Here is a 22,789-nt window from a genome sequence, read left to right on the forward strand (position 1 = left end):
AAATGGCCTTACTCTCATCACTGCTCTGGGAGAGGAACTTCTCTGTGGTGAACAGCGGCTTCTTCTCATCCAAAATCAGGTTCCAAAAGTTGGTAAATTTGGCCTCTGCAGAAAGAAAGGAAATATTAATTTCTCCTCTTATTTGCATCGAGTTATCTTGGAGACTCTGTAAGCAAGTTACGGCTGAAGCAAAAGCCTCACCTGTTTGTGTCTCCAGCAGAGCTAGACGACTCAGAAGAGCAGAAGCTGCCACGGCCTCTGCGAGCAGAGCATGCTGGGAGTTTTGTGCAGCAGCTTTCTCAACCGTCTGGAGGAGCAAGGGGACGAGGTCTGAGGCTTGAGCCAGAGTGTCACCTGAAACACAGGGGTGATGAGAGATCCGACCTCAGCTGAGGCATGTCTGTCAGAGCGCGGCTCCCACAGTGGGACTGACCTTTAAATAGGGCTGGGGATCGATTCAAATGTCAAGAATCGATTCGATTCCGATTCTTAAGATTCAGAATCGATTATCAAGATTTGATTCCGATATTGATTTGGGTTAGTGTTATTAAAACTGTTTTTTGAGCTGTTTCATGAATTATATGACTGTAGTTATGCAAAATATTACTACTAGTATTATATTGAGATTCAACAGCAAGTATTGGCAGCTAATGATGCTGTAAGGACCAATCAGCTCCCAGAATGCTGATAGAACTGCTTTCAGAAACATCATATGGGTCAGAATTACCAAACAGATCCAGGGAGGAAACAGAGACGGATGAAATCGGTTTTATTTTTTCCTACATTCCATTTTTATTTGTTCCATTTTCGGTCTATTATGGTTTTTAATTTTTGAGCATTTGGTTTTTAGCATTTTATTTGCAAATGTAACCCCAAGACAGTATATAAAGTAATGAAATATAGACAATTTATGCAATTATAACCTAACAATTTAATGTTTTCATACCTTTAAACATATTTAAAGGCAAAAACATGGCACCAGTTATTCTCGTGTCCAACAAAACATTCCTTTTTTTGGGATAAACAAAAAAATAACCAAAATTTGTAATGTAATGATGAAAAAAAAAATTACATAAATAGATAAAAGACCCCCCCCCCCCCAAAAAAAACATCTTTAGACATATGAATCGATTTTTAGGAATTAATATAAGAATCGATTTAGAATTGGGAAATAGATTTTTTCAACACAGGCCTACCTTTAAAGGCACCCAGCATGGCCTGCAGGTAGGCGTGGCGGACCAGAGACGTGGACGCCTTGAGAGTGAACGCCTTCTTCAACCAGTCCAGCAGAGCGGTGGGAACCTCCACCGTGAGACGGCTGCTCCACTGCGAGAGCACGGATACGGCGTGCACCAGGGTCCCCTCGTGAACTAAACAAGGAGGACAGTTGGCTCAGGACCGAAGCGTTACACTGAAACCTCACAAAGAGCTTCCAGCAGCACAACCGACACTTGGTTATTAAGTTATACCTTCTTGTTGTAAATAAGGGATGAACATCACGGTGACTGCTGAACTAAGAGTCTGACTGGAGGTTCCTGACACGGCGTGGTGGCTACAGCTGGCAATCCCTTCAGGGAGAAAAATGCAAAAATCCACCTTTAAATCATTCATTCTGTCCGTCTCATGGTTAGAAAAGGTCTTTTAAGGCCTCTCACCTGACAAAACGCTCATTTTCTGGGCAACAACTGTGAGCTTTCCCTCAGACCCTGAAGCGACAGGAATAAAGTTTTACATCAGTGAAACCAAACAAGATTAAGACAACATTCTACTGTAAATGGATGAAGAACTTGTTCACCTCCCAGGATCTTGAAGAGGTGTGTGACGATATCCTGCACGGCAGTGCTGTCACTGCACTGCTTCGCCAGGTTCTGCATGGCCTGGACAGCTTCCTCCATCAGCTGGACGTTATTAGCTTTTAGCTGACCTGAAACAAAAAGGTGGCAGTTCCATTATAATGACGCCTACAAAGCATCTTTTCATAATATACTTGAGATAACTAAATCAAGAGAGCATCGGTAATTAGTGATGCACCGAATGGTCGGTAACCGAAATTGTTCGGCCGAAAATAGCAAAAAAACACTTCGGTGTTCAGTGGAATAAGTGGGGAAAAAACCGAACAATTAATAACGGCATGTTTAGATGACGCAAAAGAAGTGGATAAAACAAAAGAAAAAAAAAAAGAAAATCAATCCCTTTCCCATATTAATACTTGTATGGGAAAGGGATTGATTTTCTTTTTCTTTATTTTGTTTTATACACTTCTTTTGCACTTTTTTTTTTACAATGCACTTTAATGCACTAAATACATTTTTTTGTTTTCAAGGCCTATGTTACAGTTTTAAGTTAAATTTGGAATATTCAAAAATGCGGGGAATTAAAACATTTTCAGTTGTTCATTGTTCAATAAATATTTCTACCTTTCAATTTTGTAAAAGATTTTTTTCTTTGAAAAGCATGCCTAAAGCACATTTATTTGATTTATGCAATGGTGAAAAAATTGGCAAAATAAATGGAAAAACTGCGAAGAACCATTGTTCGGTATGTTATTCGGTATTCGGCCAAGTGTTTATTATTATTTTCGGTTTCGGCCACAAATTTTCATTTCGGTGCATCACTATCAGTAGTCAGGTCTTACTTGCGATGGCCTTTCCGATATCCATTGCATACTGACTGAGATCCAGAGTTACAGCAGACAACAGGCAGGAGATGGCTGCAAGGGAATGAAACAGCATCTTAATTGACTGCAAAAGTCAAAGAAAAGGAAATAAAACACATGACCAGACACTCAAAGCAGCTCACTTTGCATAGCGTTCTCTGGACTGCGGAGCATGGTCTTCTGCAGGGTGGGCAGCAGCAGCTCCTTAAACTCAGAGTGGCTCACGTGACGCAGTAAGGAACCGCTTTTGTCCAGAATGTGCTGCTGTGGTTTTGTCTTGCTCATGAGGACCGTTTTCACGTAAAGATCCAGCAGGGCACTCTGAGGAACAGCAGACGAGAGCTTGTGATATATAAGAGGCAAAAAAAATATCTGATGTGCCGACACTTTCTGACTTAGTTTGGCCATTTGCTGAGGTCCAGGACTTTCTAGCATAATCAATTATCATCATCGCAATAATCATCATGTACACAGTTTTCATGAAAGCCCATGTGAAAATGTAAATATCAAAAGAGAGGAATACAGGACTGTCTCAGAAAATTAGAATATTGTGATAAAGTTATTTATTTTCTGTAATGCAATTAAAAAAACAAAAATGTCATACATTCTGGATTCATTACAAATCAACTGAAATATTGCAAGCCTTTTATTATTTTAATATTGCTGATTATGGCTTACAGTTTAAGATTAAGATTCCCAGAATATTCAAATTTTTTGAGATAGGATATTTGAGTTTTCTTAAGCTGTAAACCATGATCAGCAATATTAAAATAATAAAAGGCTTACAATATTTCAGTTGATTTGTAATGAATCCAGAATGTATGATATTTTTGCATTACAGAAAATAAAAGGACATCATCACAATATTCTAATTTTCTGAGACAGTCCTGTATATAGTTCTTAAAAATGTGCGATCCATTGTGTACATTAAGACCCTCCACTAACGTTAAAAACATTTGATCGTGTTCCAACATAAAAGCAGGCTGACACAGTTACGGCCTGACCTCAATACAGAGTGTGGGGACGTATCTGAACGCCAAAGTTCAAATCACCTGATTCAAATTTGATCAGGTGAGTTTAAAAAAAACAGTTTTAAATAGTTCTGAATAAACTGTTTTTAGTGAGACATGACTAATACCGACGGTGAAAACATCACTGATCAAAACAACATCAGTGCAACAACTGGTTGAGACCCGCTGAAGCATGTGACTGGACACATCTGGACACACACATTTGGCCTTTCTAAAGCAGCTCACCTTATGCTTATCAATCGTCTCTTTGCATTTGTGGGCAGCGCAGAAGTCTAAGCAGACCCCCAGGATGGCCAGCGTGGTAGGGCTCTGGTCCAGAGTCAGCAGCGTGCTGAGGTAGTGATCGACCAGTCCGGGTATCTGGTGGAGACAAGCAACACGTCAGGCCTAACCAGCATTCTGAGTGTATAACACCTGATGTTACAGCAAAGATGAAAATCTATGATTGTGGATTGATTTTTTGAGCAATAAACCATTTTCCTTTCTCTCAGATAACATGGATTCCACTGGACAACATTTTACTCAAGTGGGCCGTACTATAAAGACAGCACAGTGGAAAACCTCACAGTTTTCCTTGTCCAAGTACCTTGCTCTCTAATACAAGGACAGCCAACTGCAAAGCATAAATGTTCATTGTAGCCGATAGGGCCGAAACTATTCCTCGAATAATTCGAGTAATTCGATAACAAAAATGATCGAGGAATTTTCTCTGCCTCGAGGAATCGTTTAATTTTTCCAGCTCAAAGCAGGTATTTCGCCCGGACTACGTTTAATGCGGCACAACGTGCTGACGCCACGCACGTAAAGGAAGAAGAAAGATGCGGCAGATATGTTTGGTTTTAGTAACATGCTATGCTCAGACCATAGATATATATATAAAGTGCTCAGGCAGTCTGCAATCGCCCAGACGGGAGACAAATGTAGCTCAGTGCTTAACTTTTATTTTTAATCCACTCTACTGTATATTCTTCTGGTCCGTTCTCCTATATGTTCCCCCTCTAACCCGGTACATACATAGGTTCCTCTAAACATCTGTTCCCGCTACAGTTTTAACTAAAAGAAAATGTGCTCCAATACAGCAGGTCTCATAATTTTATTTTCAACACTGCCAAAACTCAAAATCTTATCAAGACTTTAACTTAAAACTTAACTAGAACTTAAAATTTGCTTGACACTAATGAAAGTTCAATTGAAACACGTGGGAAAAACACCTAACCTTTTAAGTGATGTGTGTTATCAGGTGTAAGGGCAATTTTAGGTTAGAAATAAGAACATTTCTTGGTAAGATCCTTAGTTTTTTGAGTGAAGACAGTGAATTTGGTCAACTGGTGTAAGTTCAGGGTTTTTAAATGCACAGCCATGAACCTACTGTATTATATAATTTAGTCTTACTAATATCAATTAACATCTAACATCTTATATATATTTTTAATTGCTCTTTAACTAAACAAAAATATGTTTTATCCGATTACTTGATTAATCGATGGAATTTTCAGTAGAATACTCGATTACTAAAATATTCGATAGCTGCAGCCCTAGTAGCAGAGTCTGAAAACAGAATCACCAACAATATGCTGTGCTTAAGTCTCTTTACTTATTCCTTCACGGAGGACTTTCAACAAGTGATCTGACAGGTTAACAAAAACATAAATCACAATACACACTGAACTAACATGATGAGGAAACAATATAAACACAACAGGGAAGCAACGTTTTCAGACCAGAAGATAAAACAGTTTTCAGAAAACAGAATTATAATATAGATTTAAAATAAAACAAAATAAAATGACTGGCGAGCACAACTGTGATGTAATTCCATCGAAATCCCCCCCAGGCCTGCTCATGGAGCGCAAGAAAAACCAAAGTTTACTCCTACAGCAGGATTTCTAAATGTGTGTTACTGGCCACGTCTTCTGTACTTACATCCTCCCAGAGGTGACTGAGATTCTTCAGGCTGGATTTCTTGGCCATGGTCTTGGCTCCACCCACAACCTCAGCCACAAGAAGGCTCTGAACCTCCACCTGAAACGCAGCACGCAGAGGTCCTGGTCAGACAGCTGGTAACCAACTGATAAACCAATAGTTAACTTCAGTGTAAAAATGTACTAAAAACTGATATTTTCACTGACCATTTTCTTCCAGATTGGTCCTTCTCTCTTCTCTGGGGCAGAAAACACTCTGGGGACTAAAAGGCAGGTCCAAGACAGGCCGACGAAGGCAGCGGAGCCAGTGCTTTTACTGCAAATGAAATGCGGCAAGGATGAATACCCAAGCCATGTTGCTGGACATATTTGTACAGGACTGTCTCAGAAAATGTGAATATTGTGATTTTCTGTAATGCAATTACAAAAACAAAAATGTCATACATTCTGGATTCATTACAAATCAACTGAAATATTACAAGCCTTTTATTATTTTAATATTGCTGATCATGGCTTACAGCTTAAGAAAACTCAAATATCCTCAAACAATTAGAATATTATGGGAATCTTAATCTTAAACTGTAAGCCATAATCAGCTATATTAAAATAATAAAAGGCTTGCAATATTTCAGTTGATTTGTAATGAATCCAGAATGTATGACATTTTTTTTTTTTTTTTTTTTTTTTTTTTTTTTTTTTTTTTTAAATTGCATTACAGAAAATAAAGAACTTTATCACAATATTCTAATTTTCTGAGACAGTCCTATATATTTTGGCTTGTTCAGTTGCTGCCCTCAAATCATTAGACACTACAGAATTCTTCCCCAGCTTGTCTGTAAAATACGGCATGGAAAGCAAAAAAGAAAGGAAGACAAATGTCTTCCTCTGACAGTTCTACGATGATTTGATCTTTATCATGGCATCGCAGGGATAAGTAGTACCTTGGCTGCCCATTTTTGCTGATGACTCCACTGTTGGGAAGGCATTGAAGGAGGCTGGTTACCAGGATATCAGGCTGAGTCTCAGCGATCTGGCCAATGACGGAGAGCAGCTCTCTGCGAGATGCAGAATCCCTGGGAGGCACACACATCCACGTAAATACAAGGAATGATAGACTATTATAATTCATCTTTTACATTTGATATTCCAAGTGGTTGCATGAACTTACTGATATCTGTGTGGAGTGAGACAGAAGAGCTTGCATAGTCCTTTGATAGCAGGCTCTGGTAACTCTACAAACAGACATTTGGATAACCATCATTACTCGCTGAAACCCATTACAAAATAGCATCTTATATTATGAAACACTAAACAATTCCCTCACCTTTACCCTTTATGCACTGTTTCAAGTCTCCAAATATCTCCTTGCGCTCTTTAAGGCTGCCAGTAGTCACTTTTACAGCAAATTTCTTCAGCGTGTCTGAAACCTGAAATGAGTCAAATGTACAGTGAGGGCAGGTAAATAGTGTCAACAACCTATGCATGTTAGAAAGTAGTAACTGTATTTTGCAATTTTATTCATGTGTATGAACACTGATCACATGTTTTTTCTATAAACTTGTTTGTGGAAATATACTGGTAAAAAGTCAATTTTAGCTCAAACTAAAGGCACTGCTTTGTACCCGGTAATCCTCTGGGTGATGAGTTATTACTGTAACTGTTGTTGGCCTGAAGTTCTGAACCTTTAAAGGAGACTGATTCTTCCTAGGGCTGGGCGATATGGCCTTTTATTAATATCTCGATATTTTTAGGCCATGTCACGAACGATACACGATATATATCTCGATATTTTGCCTTAGCCTTGAATTAACACTTTGATGCATACAATCACACCAGTATGATGATTCTATATGTCTACATTAAAACATTCTTGTTCATATGCATTAATATATGCTAATTATAAACTTTCATGCAAAAAGGGGGAAATCACAACTTAGTCAAACGCACGTGACTGACGTATGTAAGTAGGTGCGCTTGTTTTATCTCTCAGAGAAGGAGAGACGAGAAAGAGTGAGAAAAGCCTGCAATTTAATGCCCGCGGCTAAAAGCAAATACGTGACAATGTATACTCGAATATTCACGATAGGGCTGGGCGATATATCGAGATTTTAATATATATCTATATATTTTCAAACGCGATATGGTACGAGACAATATTGTTTATATCGATTATTAAAAAAAATATATATATATTTTTTTAATGATTTTGATATAGCTTATTTTGTGACAAATTGACTTGAATGTTTTATTTGAGATTTGCACAAATGTTTTGTTATTTGCACAACTGTCAACCTCAGTGGAAAAGTCTGCCTGTTACTATCTACATTGTATTAATTGCACAGTGTATTTTAATTTAATTGTTATGCAGGAAAGGGATATTTGTTTTATTTTATTCAAGAAGCATTTTTATTCTATATATGCAGGCAGTTTATTTTTATTTCATTTGTTTTATACATTTTGATATTGTGCAGACCTCTGTTAATAAAGGAACCTGTGTGACATTTGGCACGAGGCTTTGTATTAAAACTGACTGTTTTTTTAAGGGTTTGCCTCAGAAAAAATGAAGCTAACAGAGATGCTGTGCTATAATGCTTTGGGGGAAACCCCAATTATGGCACAGAAAAAATATCGATATATATCGAGTATCGCCATTCAGCTAGAAAATATTGAGATATGACTTTTGGTCCATATCGCCCAGCCCTAATTCACGATATAGTCATTCTGTACATCGCACAGAGTAGAAGCTGCGATACATCGAGTATATTCGATATATCGCCCAGCCCTAATTCTGCCTTTAAAAAAAGAAAGAAAAAAAAAGTTGACACAATTGTTTTAAAGTCTAAGGTAATGAAATGCTTGTGACATAAAAACCAGAGATGTAGTATAAAAGCTCTTTGATGTACAGCAATTGAAGAAGGATATGAAGTTGGGTGGAGATGAGGACTAATAATAATAATAATAATAATAATAATAATAATCCCAATCTGATTTTAGTCTATGAAGCATGTGATTGTGAACAGCTAACTGAAGGACATAGAAACTTTGGTTATCTATACTTCACTGGAGTTAGGGCTGGGCGATTTTGGACAAAAATAAAATCCCGATTTTTTTCTCTCTGAAAACCCGATTTTCAATTTTGATTTTTTTGGTAAAACTACAAAAGACAATGGAATAAATTGTTTCAAATATTTTATCTTTATTTTTAAAGAAAAATAGCAAACAAATTTCCCTATTGGGAATGAAGTGCAATTGAAAGATACTGTAAATCCTCCTTGAGTTTAGTAAAGTGACAACATTTACAATTTTCTTGACCAAACAAAGATGACTAGATGAGCTCTGTCTGTAATGCAGCCAGCTGCAAAAAAGGAAAATCGATGTTCGGATTTTCCTTTTTTTTAACATCGATTGTGATTAATAAATCCGATTTAGATTTAAAATCGATTAATCGCACAGCCCTAACTGGAGTAATTCTTTTTCAGACAACTTTTTACTTTTAATCCTTACATTTTCACACAATTATCTGTACCTTTTACTCCTTACATTTTAAAAACAGTCTCGTTACTCCATTTCATTTCGGCCTTTAAAATAAACTATCCAGTTGAATTGCTCCATCCGGATAGAGTGAATTTGGTTGTGGTTGTTTCAGATGTTCTTGTCCAGTTTTGTTCTTACATCAGATTCCTGCAACTAAACTTGGATGTACATTCCAATAAAGGTTAGGATAAATGATAACATGCCTCTGAAGTTTGACTTTTTGCACCATTACAATACTTATAGGCAACTAGTCATCATATCTCCTGCTCTCTGAAACACATGTTAATGCTCAATATTACACATATATAGTTCTTTAATATATTTGCATTATACTAAGATGCATTCATTTTCAATGGCTTTTGTCCTTAATGGCTTTTTTCCCCCTTACATTACTTTTATACTTTAAGTAGTTTTGAAACCAGTACTTTTATACTTTCACTTGAGTAAAAAACTTGAGTTGATACTTCAACTTCTACAGGAGTATTTTTAAACTTTGGTATCTATACTTTTACCTGAGTAATGAATGTGAATACTTTTGACACCTCTGCTGCCACGTATTTGCTTTCAAGTTAAGTTATTTAACATAACCACGTGTCCTCTTTAAAGGCACATCAGTTAAAGTTAAAACCAGCTATGGAGGGCGTGACTTTATTAACTCATCACTGATGCTTTGCAGTATAAACTTGGCTCCTGAGACCAGCAGGAGCTGGCTAGAGGTGGCACAGACCCAGAGGAGGTCAGGGTGGGTTTTTAATAGCCTGGTTCTGATCTCAGAGCCGTCTCTGCTGGGTCGGGCTCGCCAACAGTTGGGGCTACGTAGCACTCTGCTAACAGCCTGCCAGTTAAGCCTGATTCATGGTTCCGCGTCACACCGACGCAGAGCCTACGCCGTAGGTTCTGCGTCGGTGTGACGCGGGACCATAAATCAGCCCTTCTTTGGCCGCTGATCTCTTCTGCCAGAGTTTCTCCAAGGGTGTACAAAACAAGCTAGTATGTTCAGAAGAGCGACGCGCGGTATAGCAAGCGTTTGGTTTCTGGTGGATTTGATCTTCGTTCATCAAAGCGAATGGCAATCAGTTAAATATTGAAGCACACAAACCTGCGTGTCCGCCGCCATGATGCCGGTCTTGTTGCAGGAAGAACTCGATCCTTCATTTCCGGGTCATAATAGCTACGTCATCTGGTGACGTATGAGTTTAGTTGTAGTTTCAGTGCTTCAGTCGTTTTATAATAGATCCATGGCTTCAGTCCATAAAGATAAAAGACTGGAAGGCAGCTAGGATGATCTCTTACATGATTTCTAAATCACTACTCCTCTAAGCTACTCTCATTGTGTGGTTTAGCTCCTCTGATTTTCTTTTGGTTTTGTCTTATGTCATTATCATTGCACTTGCCCATTTAATTTATATTTAAACAATTATATGCCCCCTAGTCCTTTTTCTTTCTTGTTCTGTGTATTTATGTTGTTTTGTTTTTGTTATTGTTCTTCATGTAGCATTACAAAGAAGAATTTGAAGTAGACTTGTGTTTCCTCTACGAGAGTTTGTATTGTTGTATTGTTTGTATTGGTGTCTTTGTTAATAAAGAAAGTGAAAAAAAAAGTCCATATGGATAGATAAAGTCTTGACTCTTTCACTATAGATTTTAATTTACATTGGGAAAATGTTTTTTTGGTTTCCATTGTTACCCTAATAGAGAAGGAAAATGTTACTTTTTGATAAATCTGTTTTTATTTCTTGCCAAATTTCATATTCATAAGAGTACATTTTCAAAGAAAACCCGTTGCTTTTATGTTTTCCAGAAAGAAATGGAACTTTACTTAAAACTAATCACTAAATCAACAAATGAAAAGGCTATTAAAACCGTAGACTTGTGTAATATGTATAATCTTCTTGAATAACGAACATCACCCATGGCACATGTTCTGTATTCTATTTGTATACTGTTCCTGTATACTATTCTATGATAATTCTTTTAAATAAAGTTAAAAAAAAAAAGATAGATAAAGTCCAAGATTAAGGAAACTCACTTTAAAATAGTGTATAAAGTGTACCTGGTTGCAGAATTCCTTAAAAAAAGATTCAAGTTCGAAATTGATCAATGTGCTTTCTGTAATGTAGCAGAACTTTAGAACATGTGTTTTTCCTGTGTCCTGTGTCCAGAAACTTCTGGTTAGAATTAAGAAACTGGTTACTACTTAGAATAGAGGACATACCAGTCTTTGATATCTCTCATATTTTTTTTCTATATAGATAACTTGAAGTCGAATGTATCTGACATAATAAATATAGTTATTCTCATGGGTAAATATCATATTCATTGTAATAAGTGGAGGAATAGCAAACCCTCCTTTGATTGGTTTTTAAATTATTTTAAATTATTCTTCTTATCCATAAGAAAAATAGACTCCAACAAAATGGCTAAAAGGATTTGTGACGATATATCTTGTTTTCTGTTTTTTTGATGCCTCAGTCCTTGCTCTTTTGGCACTTTTGTTTGCCTGATTTTAAATACTGTGATACTTTTATAGTTTGCACTTTATAAAAACCCCTGTTTGTCTTTTATTTCAATATATAGTTAATTGTTTTTCTATATAGCTCTATATTTGACAGCATCTCATATTATGTCTACTAAGTATACTATCATCCTAACGAGAAGATGTTTAATTACTGTTCTATGTTGTTTTATTGTGTTCAATAAAGAAGAAAAAAGATAGATAAAGTCTCTCTCTCTCTCTCTCTCTCTCTCTCTCTCTCTCTCTCTCTCTCTCTCTCTCTCTCTCTCTCTCTCTCTCTCTCTCCCTATATACACACACACAAATACACACATTAACAACCTGAAACAACAATGTTCTGGTGTCCACAGCTGCATTTCCCATACAGATAACCTATACTTAGGGTCCAGTTTTTTTACCCACATCAGGTAAAATTATTTGAAGTCATACATTTATGCATAAGTGGCAGCTTGTTTTTAGTTCTACTTTTTTTTTGAATGTTTTGAGTTACAACTACTTTGGTATCTATGCAGTCAACATGTCATCATGTAATCATTTTAGTTATGTAACTATTAAGAGTGAACAATCCTAACTTTAAAGACAATATGGCTTGTTGTGTTGCTAATTGTAGTCACAGCAGCACTAACAGCTGTTCAGGTTTCGGTTGGCCTGGGGGGTCGAGGGGTGACAGGCAGCACCCAGAGGTGCTGCCAGACAGCAGCAGCGGGGGGATCTTGTTTTTCACAATAACTTGAATGGATGTTCTTTGTAATTTGTTATATGAAGAGACCACTATTCAGCAGAATATCTGCATCCTGTTTGTATATACGGCATTGTTAAACAAATAAAGAAGAAAGAAAAGAGTATTGTCCTGAGATGACAATTAAGTGAAATAGTAATATCCAGATATGCCACATCCATCCCTCCATTTTTTATACATGAATGTTGACACTGAAATATGTCATCTGTCATGGATTCTACAATAATAAAAAATAAGTATAGTGAAGTGACATATACATTCAAAAGTACTGAAGCCTTTTTTTAGAGTCAAAATATTATTATGATTATATTAGTATGATTTTAAAAAAAAACTAAAACTATTGCCTGGCCTAAGATGCTTTTATGTTGTGTCGGATTTCAGATTTGATGGAATAATTCATATAAAATCATTTCAGTAATCTTCCGTCAAGCATTTTAGCCATAAGCATAGCTTTATTGAACAAAAGGGAAAAGTCAAATGTGAAAGATAATACTATATTTGTTTTGTCATATGGATGAGCTGTTCCTTTTATTTTACATGAAAAAGTAAAATATTTGACTTATTACAAACACATTGGATTTTGTAAACTGAAAATCAATTAATTAATTACAGAACAGAAACAATAAAGTACAAGTTAAATTCCTAGAACATCTTTACCAGTGACAGTGACGTCACCATCTTAATAACCGTGCACGTTTCCACTTATGGGTGGAATTTGTGAACTGTGACAGAGACCTCTCACAAAATACCGTACGATCACCGGCGTGCTCGCATTAGACGGCATGACACGTGGTTATTGTTTACGAACGTAAACCAGGAAGAAAGAAATAAAAGCATGAGACATTTTGTTATCTAGTGTGCTTTTCCTTTTAGTGATACAAGATTGTCCACAAGGGTTCACTGTTCATCCACATTTACACCACACAGCAGTAGAACTGTTTGCAATCAAAATAAAAAAAAATTAAAAAAGTACTAATTCACCTGATGAACTTTTCAGTTCGTTATTTAGATTATCTCTGTCCTACAATCCCGTCCACGGCCAATTATGATGTTAGGATAAGTTTTGTCTGTAGTACTAGTTTGGCTGTTGCTTTGTAACAGATTTAACGAAGGTAAAAGAGTGTGGCAGTTTAAAATGTCAAAATGTTTGTCTGCAAAGTTCACATCAAAATATAACAACCGTTTTAAAAACAGTCTTTAATATAGGATTTTACAAACAAAATAAAATCACCACAGTTGAAGGTAATATAATTCACTCAAAAATAAAACTTTAAAAACACATTTGAATATGTAGCCATGTTTGCAGCTTGAGCTCCCGGTCAGAAAAGCCCCTTTTATTGTTCCTGATTCAAATGTATCTGAAGCTGGGAAATATTTACAGGCGACTGGCGTCCGTTCTGTCTGCTGTCATCCCATGAATCATTGCTGAAATGAATTCAACAGGAGGGGTCTGATGACATCTGCTTACAAGTATTTCAAATTCATTGTCCAACTTTTAAGAGGTGGGTGGTACCAGAGCATATTTTTATTTCGTTGGAATTTGAACAAATCTTCATGATAGATTCAATAAAGAGGGCTGGTTTTCTTTGTGAACATCCATGCACTTTAAGACTTTTTGAGACTGTAAACTGCTACGTCCTTCCAGTGTGGGCTCACAAGAGGCCATTAAAAAACAGAATAAAACCAAAAGAAAGGAAGCAGCTGGGCAATCAGTGGTACCATGTCAAATGAAGACTTAAAACTAGTGAAGAGTGGGAATGATACTCCCATAAATACCTCAAACACAGCCCTTTCACAGACTGAGCCCCTCGAATGAGTCCCACAGTGACAGCTCCTGTTTTTTCTGATCTTTCTACATTTAATGTCCTTTAGATACAACGGCTTCTCCTTTCATTGTTCACGGAGCTCCTGTCTTTGTTATCCGGCAATGGCAAAGATTATTAGTCCCAAGATGACGAGTCCCGCTACCACTCCGATGGCAATGAACACGATTTTCCACTTCTTGTTCTGCCACATTTTCTTTTGCTTCACCTGGTTCGCAGTTTTTTCAAAAGCTTTACTCTGTAAGAAAAAAAAAAGCACAAAATCATTCATTTGTTTCACTTGTCTCGTGATAACATCAGAGGTTGAGACAGCCTGAATCGAGTTTTCTTCCCATGGCGGACTGAATTTAAAGTTTGAAAGTTTAAACGAGTGTTTGTGAAACGATCTCCAATTGGGGCGTGTTCCTACTCTCATTTCCCACTTCCACATTCATCCAGGTTTTATATCACAGAGCTCATTTTGTGATCTTCCCTCAGTGCCCTGTAGTGCCGTGTATGACGCTGAGCAGTTTTCAGAGTCATCAAAACAGCCAACGGTACAGATTTACATTCATGAAGTACACATGTTCACATCAGGAGGGTTCGGAGCAGATAAACAAGCTGAAGTAGAAGCAGTTCTACAGGATGGGACGCCGCTGGATGCTAACAGTATTACTGTCAGACGCAAGTCCTCTTAATTTGTCAGTTTTCAACATAGTGACGGATAGGGCTGGGTATCGATTCAAATGTCAAGAATCGATTTGATTCCGATTCTTAAGATTCAGAATCGATGATTCGATTCGATCCGATTCGATATTGATTTGGCTTAGTTTTATTTAAAATGTTTTTTGAGCTGTTGCCTGAATTATATGACTGTAAAATAACTAGTGAAATAATAATTTCACAATAATTATTGTGAAATAACTAAGAAATAAATAACTCAAACAGGCCTTTCAATATCCATTTAAAGTGCAAAAAAGAAAGAAATTGCAACAGTTCATGCAGCAAACAAATCATTTTCGCTTATCTAATTTATTCTGTCACCACGCACACATAGTGCCATGAAGCACCAGGCATTTTTCAGTTTCAAGTGTCATGACAAACTGTGTGTCCGACTACAGGGATTAAAGTTCACCTGGCGAAAATGATGAAAAAAAAATAAATTAATTAAAAAAAAAAAAAAAAATAATCGATCTTTAGAGATAAGAATCGATTTTTAGGAATTAGTATGAGAATCAATTTAGAATCGGAAAGTCGATTTTTTCAACACAGGCCTAGCGACGGAGAAAACATCAGAGTTCGTCAGACCTTTAAAGTATCAGTGCCACTCATTTCTACTAACCAAAGTACTTAAGACTGTGAACCAACACTAGGCAAATTTAGGCAGGCAAAATTTATTTATAAAGCACATTTCACATGATGAGCATGGACTCAATGTGCTCAAATACATAAACAAACAAAAAATAATTACAGGTTTACAATAAAAGAAACAGACAAAAGTATGACAAGAAAAAACCACAATAACAACCACAATTCCATTTTAACAAAAGTGCGATCACCCAGCCAACCATGTAGAGTTTACTCAAACGCCTGTGCAAAAAGGTACGTTTTTAGTCTGCTTTTGAAAGAGGGCACTAGACATGTAAAACACGCAAGACCACATGTGACACCACCCTGACGTCAAGCAGGCCTGGGTCGTCCTGCTGGACCTCTATGGGCTCAAATTAAAGCCATAAATATTTTGTATCTGTAAATAAACGTTGTACTTGTAGAAATATTTTGTGCGTGTACAAAAATGTTTTACAGATGCACAAAATATTTCTACAAGTACAAATATGTTTTGCAAGTACAAATATTTTTTGCACATGCACAAAATATTTCTACAAGTACAAATATTTTTTGTAAGTACAAATATTTTTTGCACGCGCACAAAATATTTCTACAAGTACAAATATTTTTTGCAAGTACAAATATTTTTTGCACACGCACAAAATATTTCTACAAGTACAAAGTTTATTTACAGATACAAAATATTTATGGCTTTAAGTCCATAGAGGTCCAGCTTCACATCCCGGCTCGTGACCCTCTGCTACACATTCACTGCCTCAAGAAAATTTGAACTTATCACTCCAATTCTGTCGTCCCTTCATTGGCTTCCTGTTCAATATTGCATTGATTTAAACATTTTATTGCTGACTTTCAAGGCCCTAAATAACCAAGCCCCTAGTTATTTTAAAGAACTGTTAACTAGGAATGGGCGATATTTTACCGTTCACGATATACCGTCAAAAAAATTCCCCACTGTAAGAATTTGTCATCTCGCGGTAAAAACGATAAATTCCCGTTGATGACGTTTTTGTGTAACAAACATAGCGGAAGGCGGATCTGAGAGCGAGGAGCTCGTTGTTAAACGAGGCTCCAGCTCCAGCTCTGGAACTGGTTTGGATTTAAAAAGAGTGACGAGCAGCAAACATCATCTATTATATGCAGAGTCTGTCTTCTTTATTTATCAGGTTCTATTTTTTTCTACTTTGTGATTTTATAAGCTAAGAAAACTTGGAGGACAATGGTACTTTTGCTGTTTGCACTGTTTAAGTCATACAGTTTGAATAAATGTTGAATCTGTTCTTACATTTCAAACTTGTTTCATTTGAGTCATTACAGTTTTGAAGTACAGGTGTACTAATATAATTGGTTTTTATTAATTCAATTTAATTGGTGTAGTTTAGTAGCATTAAGTATTATTTTAGAGCAGTGATTTGGGGGCTCTAAAGACTGAATGTGGTGATAGATTTATAGTTAAAAAGGTGGAGTTGAATTGGTATTTTTTTATCGTCATTTTTATCGTTATCGGGATAAATGCTAGAAATTATCGTGATACATTTTTTAGTCCATACCGCCCATCCCTACTGTTAACCCCCTACCTGCCAGGGCTCCCTCAGATCAGCCGGTAGGGGCCTGCTGATCGTTCCCAGGGCCCGGCTTGTGACCAAAGGGGATCGAGCTTTTGCAGTCCGGGCCCCCAAACTTTGGAACTCTTTACCTGCTGAGATTAGGTCAGCTAAATCCCCCACTGCTTTTAAATTTTTACTAAAAACATTCCTTTTTAGAAAAGCTGTTATTGTAGTGTGAAAATTGTTATTAATTTTAGACTTGGTTATTGCTGTCTTATGTTTTTATCCATTATGCACTGTATTTTTATATGGATGTATTTTATTGTTCTTGGGAAGCACTTTGTAACTTTGTTAAGAAAGGTGCTATATAAATAAATGTTATTTTCATTATTATATTCCGCCTACTCTACTACTTCCACCTTTCCTGTCTCCACTGTTAATAAAGGATGCTTGGGCCACAAAATAAAATAAAAAGTCATATTTTATTCCTTCTGGCCGTGCTCTGGGAGGCCGCGCTGCTCATATTTTTCAGGGACACGTCTTTTTACGTAAACGCATCATCCCGTGACAACACGCCGAACCATCTGATTGGTCTCAGCCTCGACCCGGTTTAAAGGATTACTGAGTTTCATACAAGTCCACTTTGTTCTAGGACTTCCATGCGATCATCTTGAATGTGAGCGATCTACTCACTGACTTTACTGATCATTGCTCTTCTACGTGAGGCAGATGGTTGTAGACAATTCACCAAATCACCTGCCCGTTTGTTTTATTTTATGCAGCCCCAGATGTTTCTACATAACACACGTGTGAGCTGTCAGATTATTTAAGACCGTTCCAGAGGCCCCGTTCCTGAAGCAGGTGTCAGCGCTGGCTTCAGATCGGCTATCCTCGTCTCCGGCTCCTAATCCCTGCTTTCTGAAACTAGATCCAATACAGTCCTGATCTTAAATTTTCACATTCTGGCTTTTGAGGTCTTTGGGAGCTAAAACCGACAGTGTCATGTAACACAGGCAAAAGGGGGAATGTGGGAACGATGTGACCTGCTTGCCGACCCCCGGACGGACATTGGCCTCGTGGCATGTCCTGGACTCACTCTGTCATACCCAGGGAGACCAGCCTGCTTCATTCATCTTAGGAAACAATGGGAAATACCTTTCTAAATATAGCACCATAAAACACAATCAGGATGTAAATTGTACATTTGTTTTCCTCTCCAGCTCCACCTAAAGGGTATTTATAGACATCGATATGACATCTCTTAATTCCAGCCCCGAGGCGCCAGTGAGCCTCACCTAAGACGGACTATCAGACTCTTTAACAAAGAGCAATTAGTGGAAATGGTGCGGTGTGATAACAATGTTGTTCCACCTGGACAACCTCTCTGATTGTTTGCTTACCTTTTGCAGTAGTTCATCAGCGCGCTCATCCAGGTCGCCCAGTTTGCCGGACCTCTCATCAGCTTTGTTCATGGTTTCCAACATGATGACCTTCACCTCCTCCACGTCCTCCTGCGCCTGCGCCAAACGGCTCTTCCCGTTCTCCTGCAGCAAAGCAACCGGGCATGTGTTAACGACATGCACTGATATAATGAACAGAGGTGTCAAAAGTATTCACATTCATTACTCAGGTAGAAGTATAGATACTAGAGTTTAAAAATACTCCTGTAGAAGTTGAAGTATCAACTCAAGTTTTTTACACAAGTAAAAGTATAAAAGTACTGGTTTCAAAACTACTTAAAGTATAAAGTAAAAGTAATGTAAGGGGGAAAAAAGCCATTAAGGACAAAAGCCATTGAAAATGAATGCATCTTAATATAATGCAAATATATTAAAGAAGCATATATGTGTACTATTGAGCATTAACATGTGTTTCAGAGAGCAGGAGATATGATGACTAGTTGCCTATAAGTATTGTAATGGTGCAAAAAGTCAAACTTCAGAGGCATGTTATCATTTATCCTAACCTTTATTGGAATGTACATCCAAGTTTAGTTGCAGGAATCTGAGGGAACGGATGTAAGAACAAAACTGGTAGTTTTGTTCTTACATCCGTAGTTTTTTTTTGTTTTTTTTATAGTTTTTTTTTTTAAAGGCCGAAATGAAATAGAGTAACGAGGCTGTTTTTAAAATGTAAGGAGTAAAAAGTACAGATAATTGCGTGAAAATGTAAGGAGTAAAAGTAAAAAGTCGTCTGAAAAATAATTACTCCAGTGAAGTATAGATAACCAAAATTTCTACTTAAGTAAAGTAACGAAGTATTTGTACTTCGTTACTTGACACCTCTGATAATGAAGGGATATTTTACAGAACTATGGCCCTGTTATATGAGGCATCTTATGGTATAGTACTACAGCATCTGCAGTGCAATGGTATTAGATACTTTAGCTCCACAGTCTGTCTCCATAATCTGATCTTTTGTTGTCAAATCAGCCGCATGGGTGCAGGTTCCCTGGGAGTTTGGTAACTTTAGTAGTTACCATGGTCCGAATCTCGACATTTAACTCCTTCAACTACCTTCAACTCTGGCTGGAGGAGGATGATATGAGCCAGCACCTCTACAACATTCCTGAAGGAGTTAACTTTCATTGTGTGGCACTGCAAGCTTTTAAAAAACACCGAAATGTTCCCACAGTTCTCAAAGTTTGCATCTAAAAAACTGTATAAAAACACAGACAGATGGAGTCCGTTAGGCCCTGAGTTTGTAAGGCGGGAAGGATCACAGCATGTGGTGGCTGTTACGTTGCTTCAGTGCGTCTATCTGTGCTGGTTTTACCAAGCTGGGACTGTTCAGCTCCCAACTCACAATGAGATTATACCGAAAACGAAAAATCAATAGTAGCCGTCAGTGAGCGAAACGCAGATGAGGGAATGTAAGTATTTGAGTATAAAACTGCCATCACACATTTCTGTGTGCATGGTGGACTGTGTGCACTTGTGTGACCTCTCTTGAACTGTAACATGAAGTTACTGAGGTTTGTCTGTGTCCAAATCTTTGCTTGATTGACAGCGCAAAGTTACGCACAGATCACCAAAGAGGCATATTCTCCCCCCTAAAACCAGCATAACATAAAAAAGGCCTTCAAAAATGGATGTGTCTTGATGTAACCCGCTGTTATTTTGACTATAACGTGTTTTAAACATTTTTAAACATTTTTAGCGACACCTTGGGAAATTGTATGAACTTGTGGCAAAATAGAAGAATATGGGTCTTTAAATGCTGGAGGTTTAGGCCAAAAAAATATTACTATTACAATATTGCTATTTTTGTCATGTTTTTGCCCCACCAATTTGAAAATGAACTAAAATGAAGCTTAAAGTGCTTGTGAAAATGAAAAAAGCTGGCAGGAAAACACAATCGACTTTCTGTGGGTCAGAGTTGCTTGTTTCTTCCTAAACAGCAAAGGTTTCGCAACAGTTTTAATCTGACCGCATCATACTGCTGCGGCGTGTTCTTCAAGGACATTAGAAGTAACCTGCAATTCTAAGAGGAAATGAAAAAGAGAAAACAGGAACAGGTTTTTAAACCTGATCCAGTACAACGAGGCCAGACAGGTCTCTCTGGGAGGTGACGAATGAATTCCTAAAAAAACATAGAAAAAACAAGAACGCCGGAGCAGGATATTTCAGTGGCTCGACCTTAACCTGACAGCTTTCCCTTTCACATTTGCCCTTTGAGCCACGGCAGGAAGTCAGCATTTCAGAAGGTGACAGGAACAGGAAGCCAGAAGAAAACACCTACATCTAGATTACGTTCATCATGGTTCACCAGTCACCACATTTTGAGCAGTTTCTTCTCCACCCTTGGTTAAAAGCGGTTCCTGCATGCCCCCCAGTCCTTTCTTATCTCGCCATGGGCATACCAAACAGTACCCAAACAATGGGCTGTCTTTAAAATTCAGCCAGTGGAGTCTTTGCACAGGAACTGCTACCCACTCCAGTTTCCCCTCCTTGTTTCCTTCCTTCCCTCCTTCCCTCCCTCCCTCCTCGTGCCAGCATCATTTACCTGACATTATTACCCCGGAAACGCCCACATGGCGGCGTGTTGACCTGTGTTGATATTACACAGTAGTAACTTCACTATAAGACCCACCAGAGAAGGGCAGACTAATTATAACGATTGCATCTTAAATATATACACGACTTACTGAAATCTGATATTTCATAAGTTTAGTTCCCTAACTCTTAAAGTTTGTGCTTATCCGAAGTGCAACGAGGTCACTTCATACCTGAATCAGCAACATTATTTGCAGACCTAATGCCGCGTTCCATTTGTCCTCGGAAGTGGGGATTTCCCAGTTCCCAGTCGGAATTTTCAACTGGAACGATAGCAACTTTGAACCCGCGAAGTGGGATTTCCCACTGGGAAAGTGGGAGAGTCTTCACCACCCCCGAGATCACGTTCCGAGATGGCTGCCCCGGTTGTAAACAGTAGAAGAGAGCTCTGTAAAAATTCGCAGCACTTCATTCTAGTTTTGGTCACACTAAATCAGTCGTATACAAGTATTGTTCGGCATATATATGCTCCTATAGTGTAATTTACATTTTTCATGTGGTATATGCGAACTACAAACTTGTTTACCTACTTTGTAACTGGAACGCTGATAACTTTGCTGTGACGTTATTCCCAGTTCCGAGTTCCGACTTCCGAGGTAAATGGAACGCAGCATAATATCCTCTTAAATGACATGAAGTCAAAGTATTTTTTTCTCATATTGTGGCTAAGCCTCTTGACGAAACTTGACAAAGTAGACTTGTTTTTTTTTTTAAAGGTTCAGCTGTCAGGAGCCGTCTCCTAATACCATGCCCACTTTTGCCCTTGAATAAAGAAATAATAAATACATAAATAAACTTGAACTTATAAGGGTGACAGGACGAAAAAAAAGTTCCTCCCATATTTCTCCCTGGCTTTTGTTGTTGTTTTTGGTTCTCAAACTTATTCTAACAGTAATCGCCCCCCCGGAGACAGATTTGGACTCACCATGTCTGTGCGTCTTGGCTGCGCTTGCGTCGACTGTCACTGCGCGTCCGAGCTGGCTCCTTAAAAGTCGACTGAGGCGGAACTTTATATAAACAGGAAACCAAGCATACTCGTCCTGCGGGTTCGACTTTACGTATGAGACTAGAAAGCGCAACGCCCGTTTGTCCTCGTTTCTCTGCCGTCTTGTAGCTCCCAGCGCACGGGTGCGACTGTCAGTTTCGCTTCCTCAAGGCGGATTTATGGTTCCGCGTTACAACGACGCAGAGCCTATGCCGTAGGGGTACGCGGCGACGCGCACCTTACGGCATGGGCTCTGCGTTGGTTTAACGCGGGACCATAAATCAGCCGTCAGCCCGCAGCTGCCCCGCAGCCGCATGGGGCGTTCAAGGGTTCCCGGAAATGTCGCCATTCATCGTGAGGCGGTCACATGAGCGCGTCTGGCAGCGATGAATATGCAAAGCAAATTTATTTATATAGCACAATTCAACACAAGGTAATTCAAAGTGCTTTACATCGACATTGAAAGCGGCACGACACAATTAAAGAGTAAATAACAAATAAAATGAGATAAAATTATGAGAAAAGAAGGTAAAATATACTATACTATACTATACTATACTATACTATATACTAGTATACTATATACAACTGTACTTGTATACTAGTATAATACTATACTATAGTATAGTATACTATACTATACTATACTATATACT

At 38.0% G+C, this 22,789-nt stretch overlaps 2 protein-coding genes across 2 annotated transcripts in view; both read right to left on the reverse strand.

The window, feature by feature from the left end:
* gcn1 (GCN1 activator of EIF2AK4) overlaps positions 1–10,275 on the reverse strand; it is a 41,728-nt gene extending 31,453 nt beyond the window's left edge. The window contains exons 1-15 of the mRNA XM_061730492.1: positions 10,243–10,275; positions 6,934–7,036; positions 6,778–6,841; positions 6,551–6,682; positions 5,817–5,925; positions 5,611–5,709; positions 3,913–4,047; positions 2,800–2,977; positions 2,636–2,710; positions 1,796–1,924; positions 1,656–1,706; positions 1,470–1,568; positions 1,197–1,370; positions 202–354; positions 13–105 (exon numbers count right to left, since the gene is read on the reverse strand). Coding sequence (XP_061586476.1) covers positions 13–105; positions 202–354; positions 1,197–1,370; positions 1,470–1,568; positions 1,656–1,706; positions 1,796–1,924; positions 2,636–2,710; positions 2,800–2,977; positions 3,913–4,047; positions 5,611–5,709; positions 5,817–5,925; positions 6,551–6,682; positions 6,778–6,841; positions 6,934–7,036; positions 10,243–10,260 — 1,612 coding nt within the window. The 5' untranslated portion in view covers positions 10,261–10,275. The remainder of the gene's footprint in view (positions 1–12; positions 106–201; positions 355–1,196; positions 1,371–1,469; positions 1,569–1,655; positions 1,707–1,795; positions 1,925–2,635; positions 2,711–2,799; positions 2,978–3,912; positions 4,048–5,610; positions 5,710–5,816; positions 5,926–6,550; positions 6,683–6,777; positions 6,842–6,933; positions 7,037–10,242) is intronic.
* Positions 10,276–12,825: 2,550 nt separating this feature from the next.
* vamp5 (vesicle-associated membrane protein 5) lies at positions 12,826–22,300 on the reverse strand. Its single transcript, XM_061730493.1, has 3 exons — positions 22,074–22,300; positions 18,494–18,637; positions 12,826–14,458 (listed from the first exon to the last, which is right to left on the reverse strand). The coding sequence occupies exons 1-3, from the start codon at positions 22,074–22,076 to the stop codon at positions 14,315–14,317; spliced, it is 291 nt and encodes a 96-aa protein (XP_061586477.1). The 5' UTR covers positions 22,077–22,300; the 3' UTR covers positions 12,826–14,314.
* Positions 22,301–22,789: the final 489 nt, after the last annotated feature.

This window comes from Cololabis saira, chromosome 9 (genome assembly GCF_033807715.1).
Source record: "Cololabis saira isolate AMF1-May2022 chromosome 9, fColSai1.1, whole genome shotgun sequence".
In the NCBI taxonomy this organism is placed as follows: Eukaryota; Metazoa; Chordata; class Actinopteri; order Beloniformes; family Belonidae; genus Cololabis; species Cololabis saira.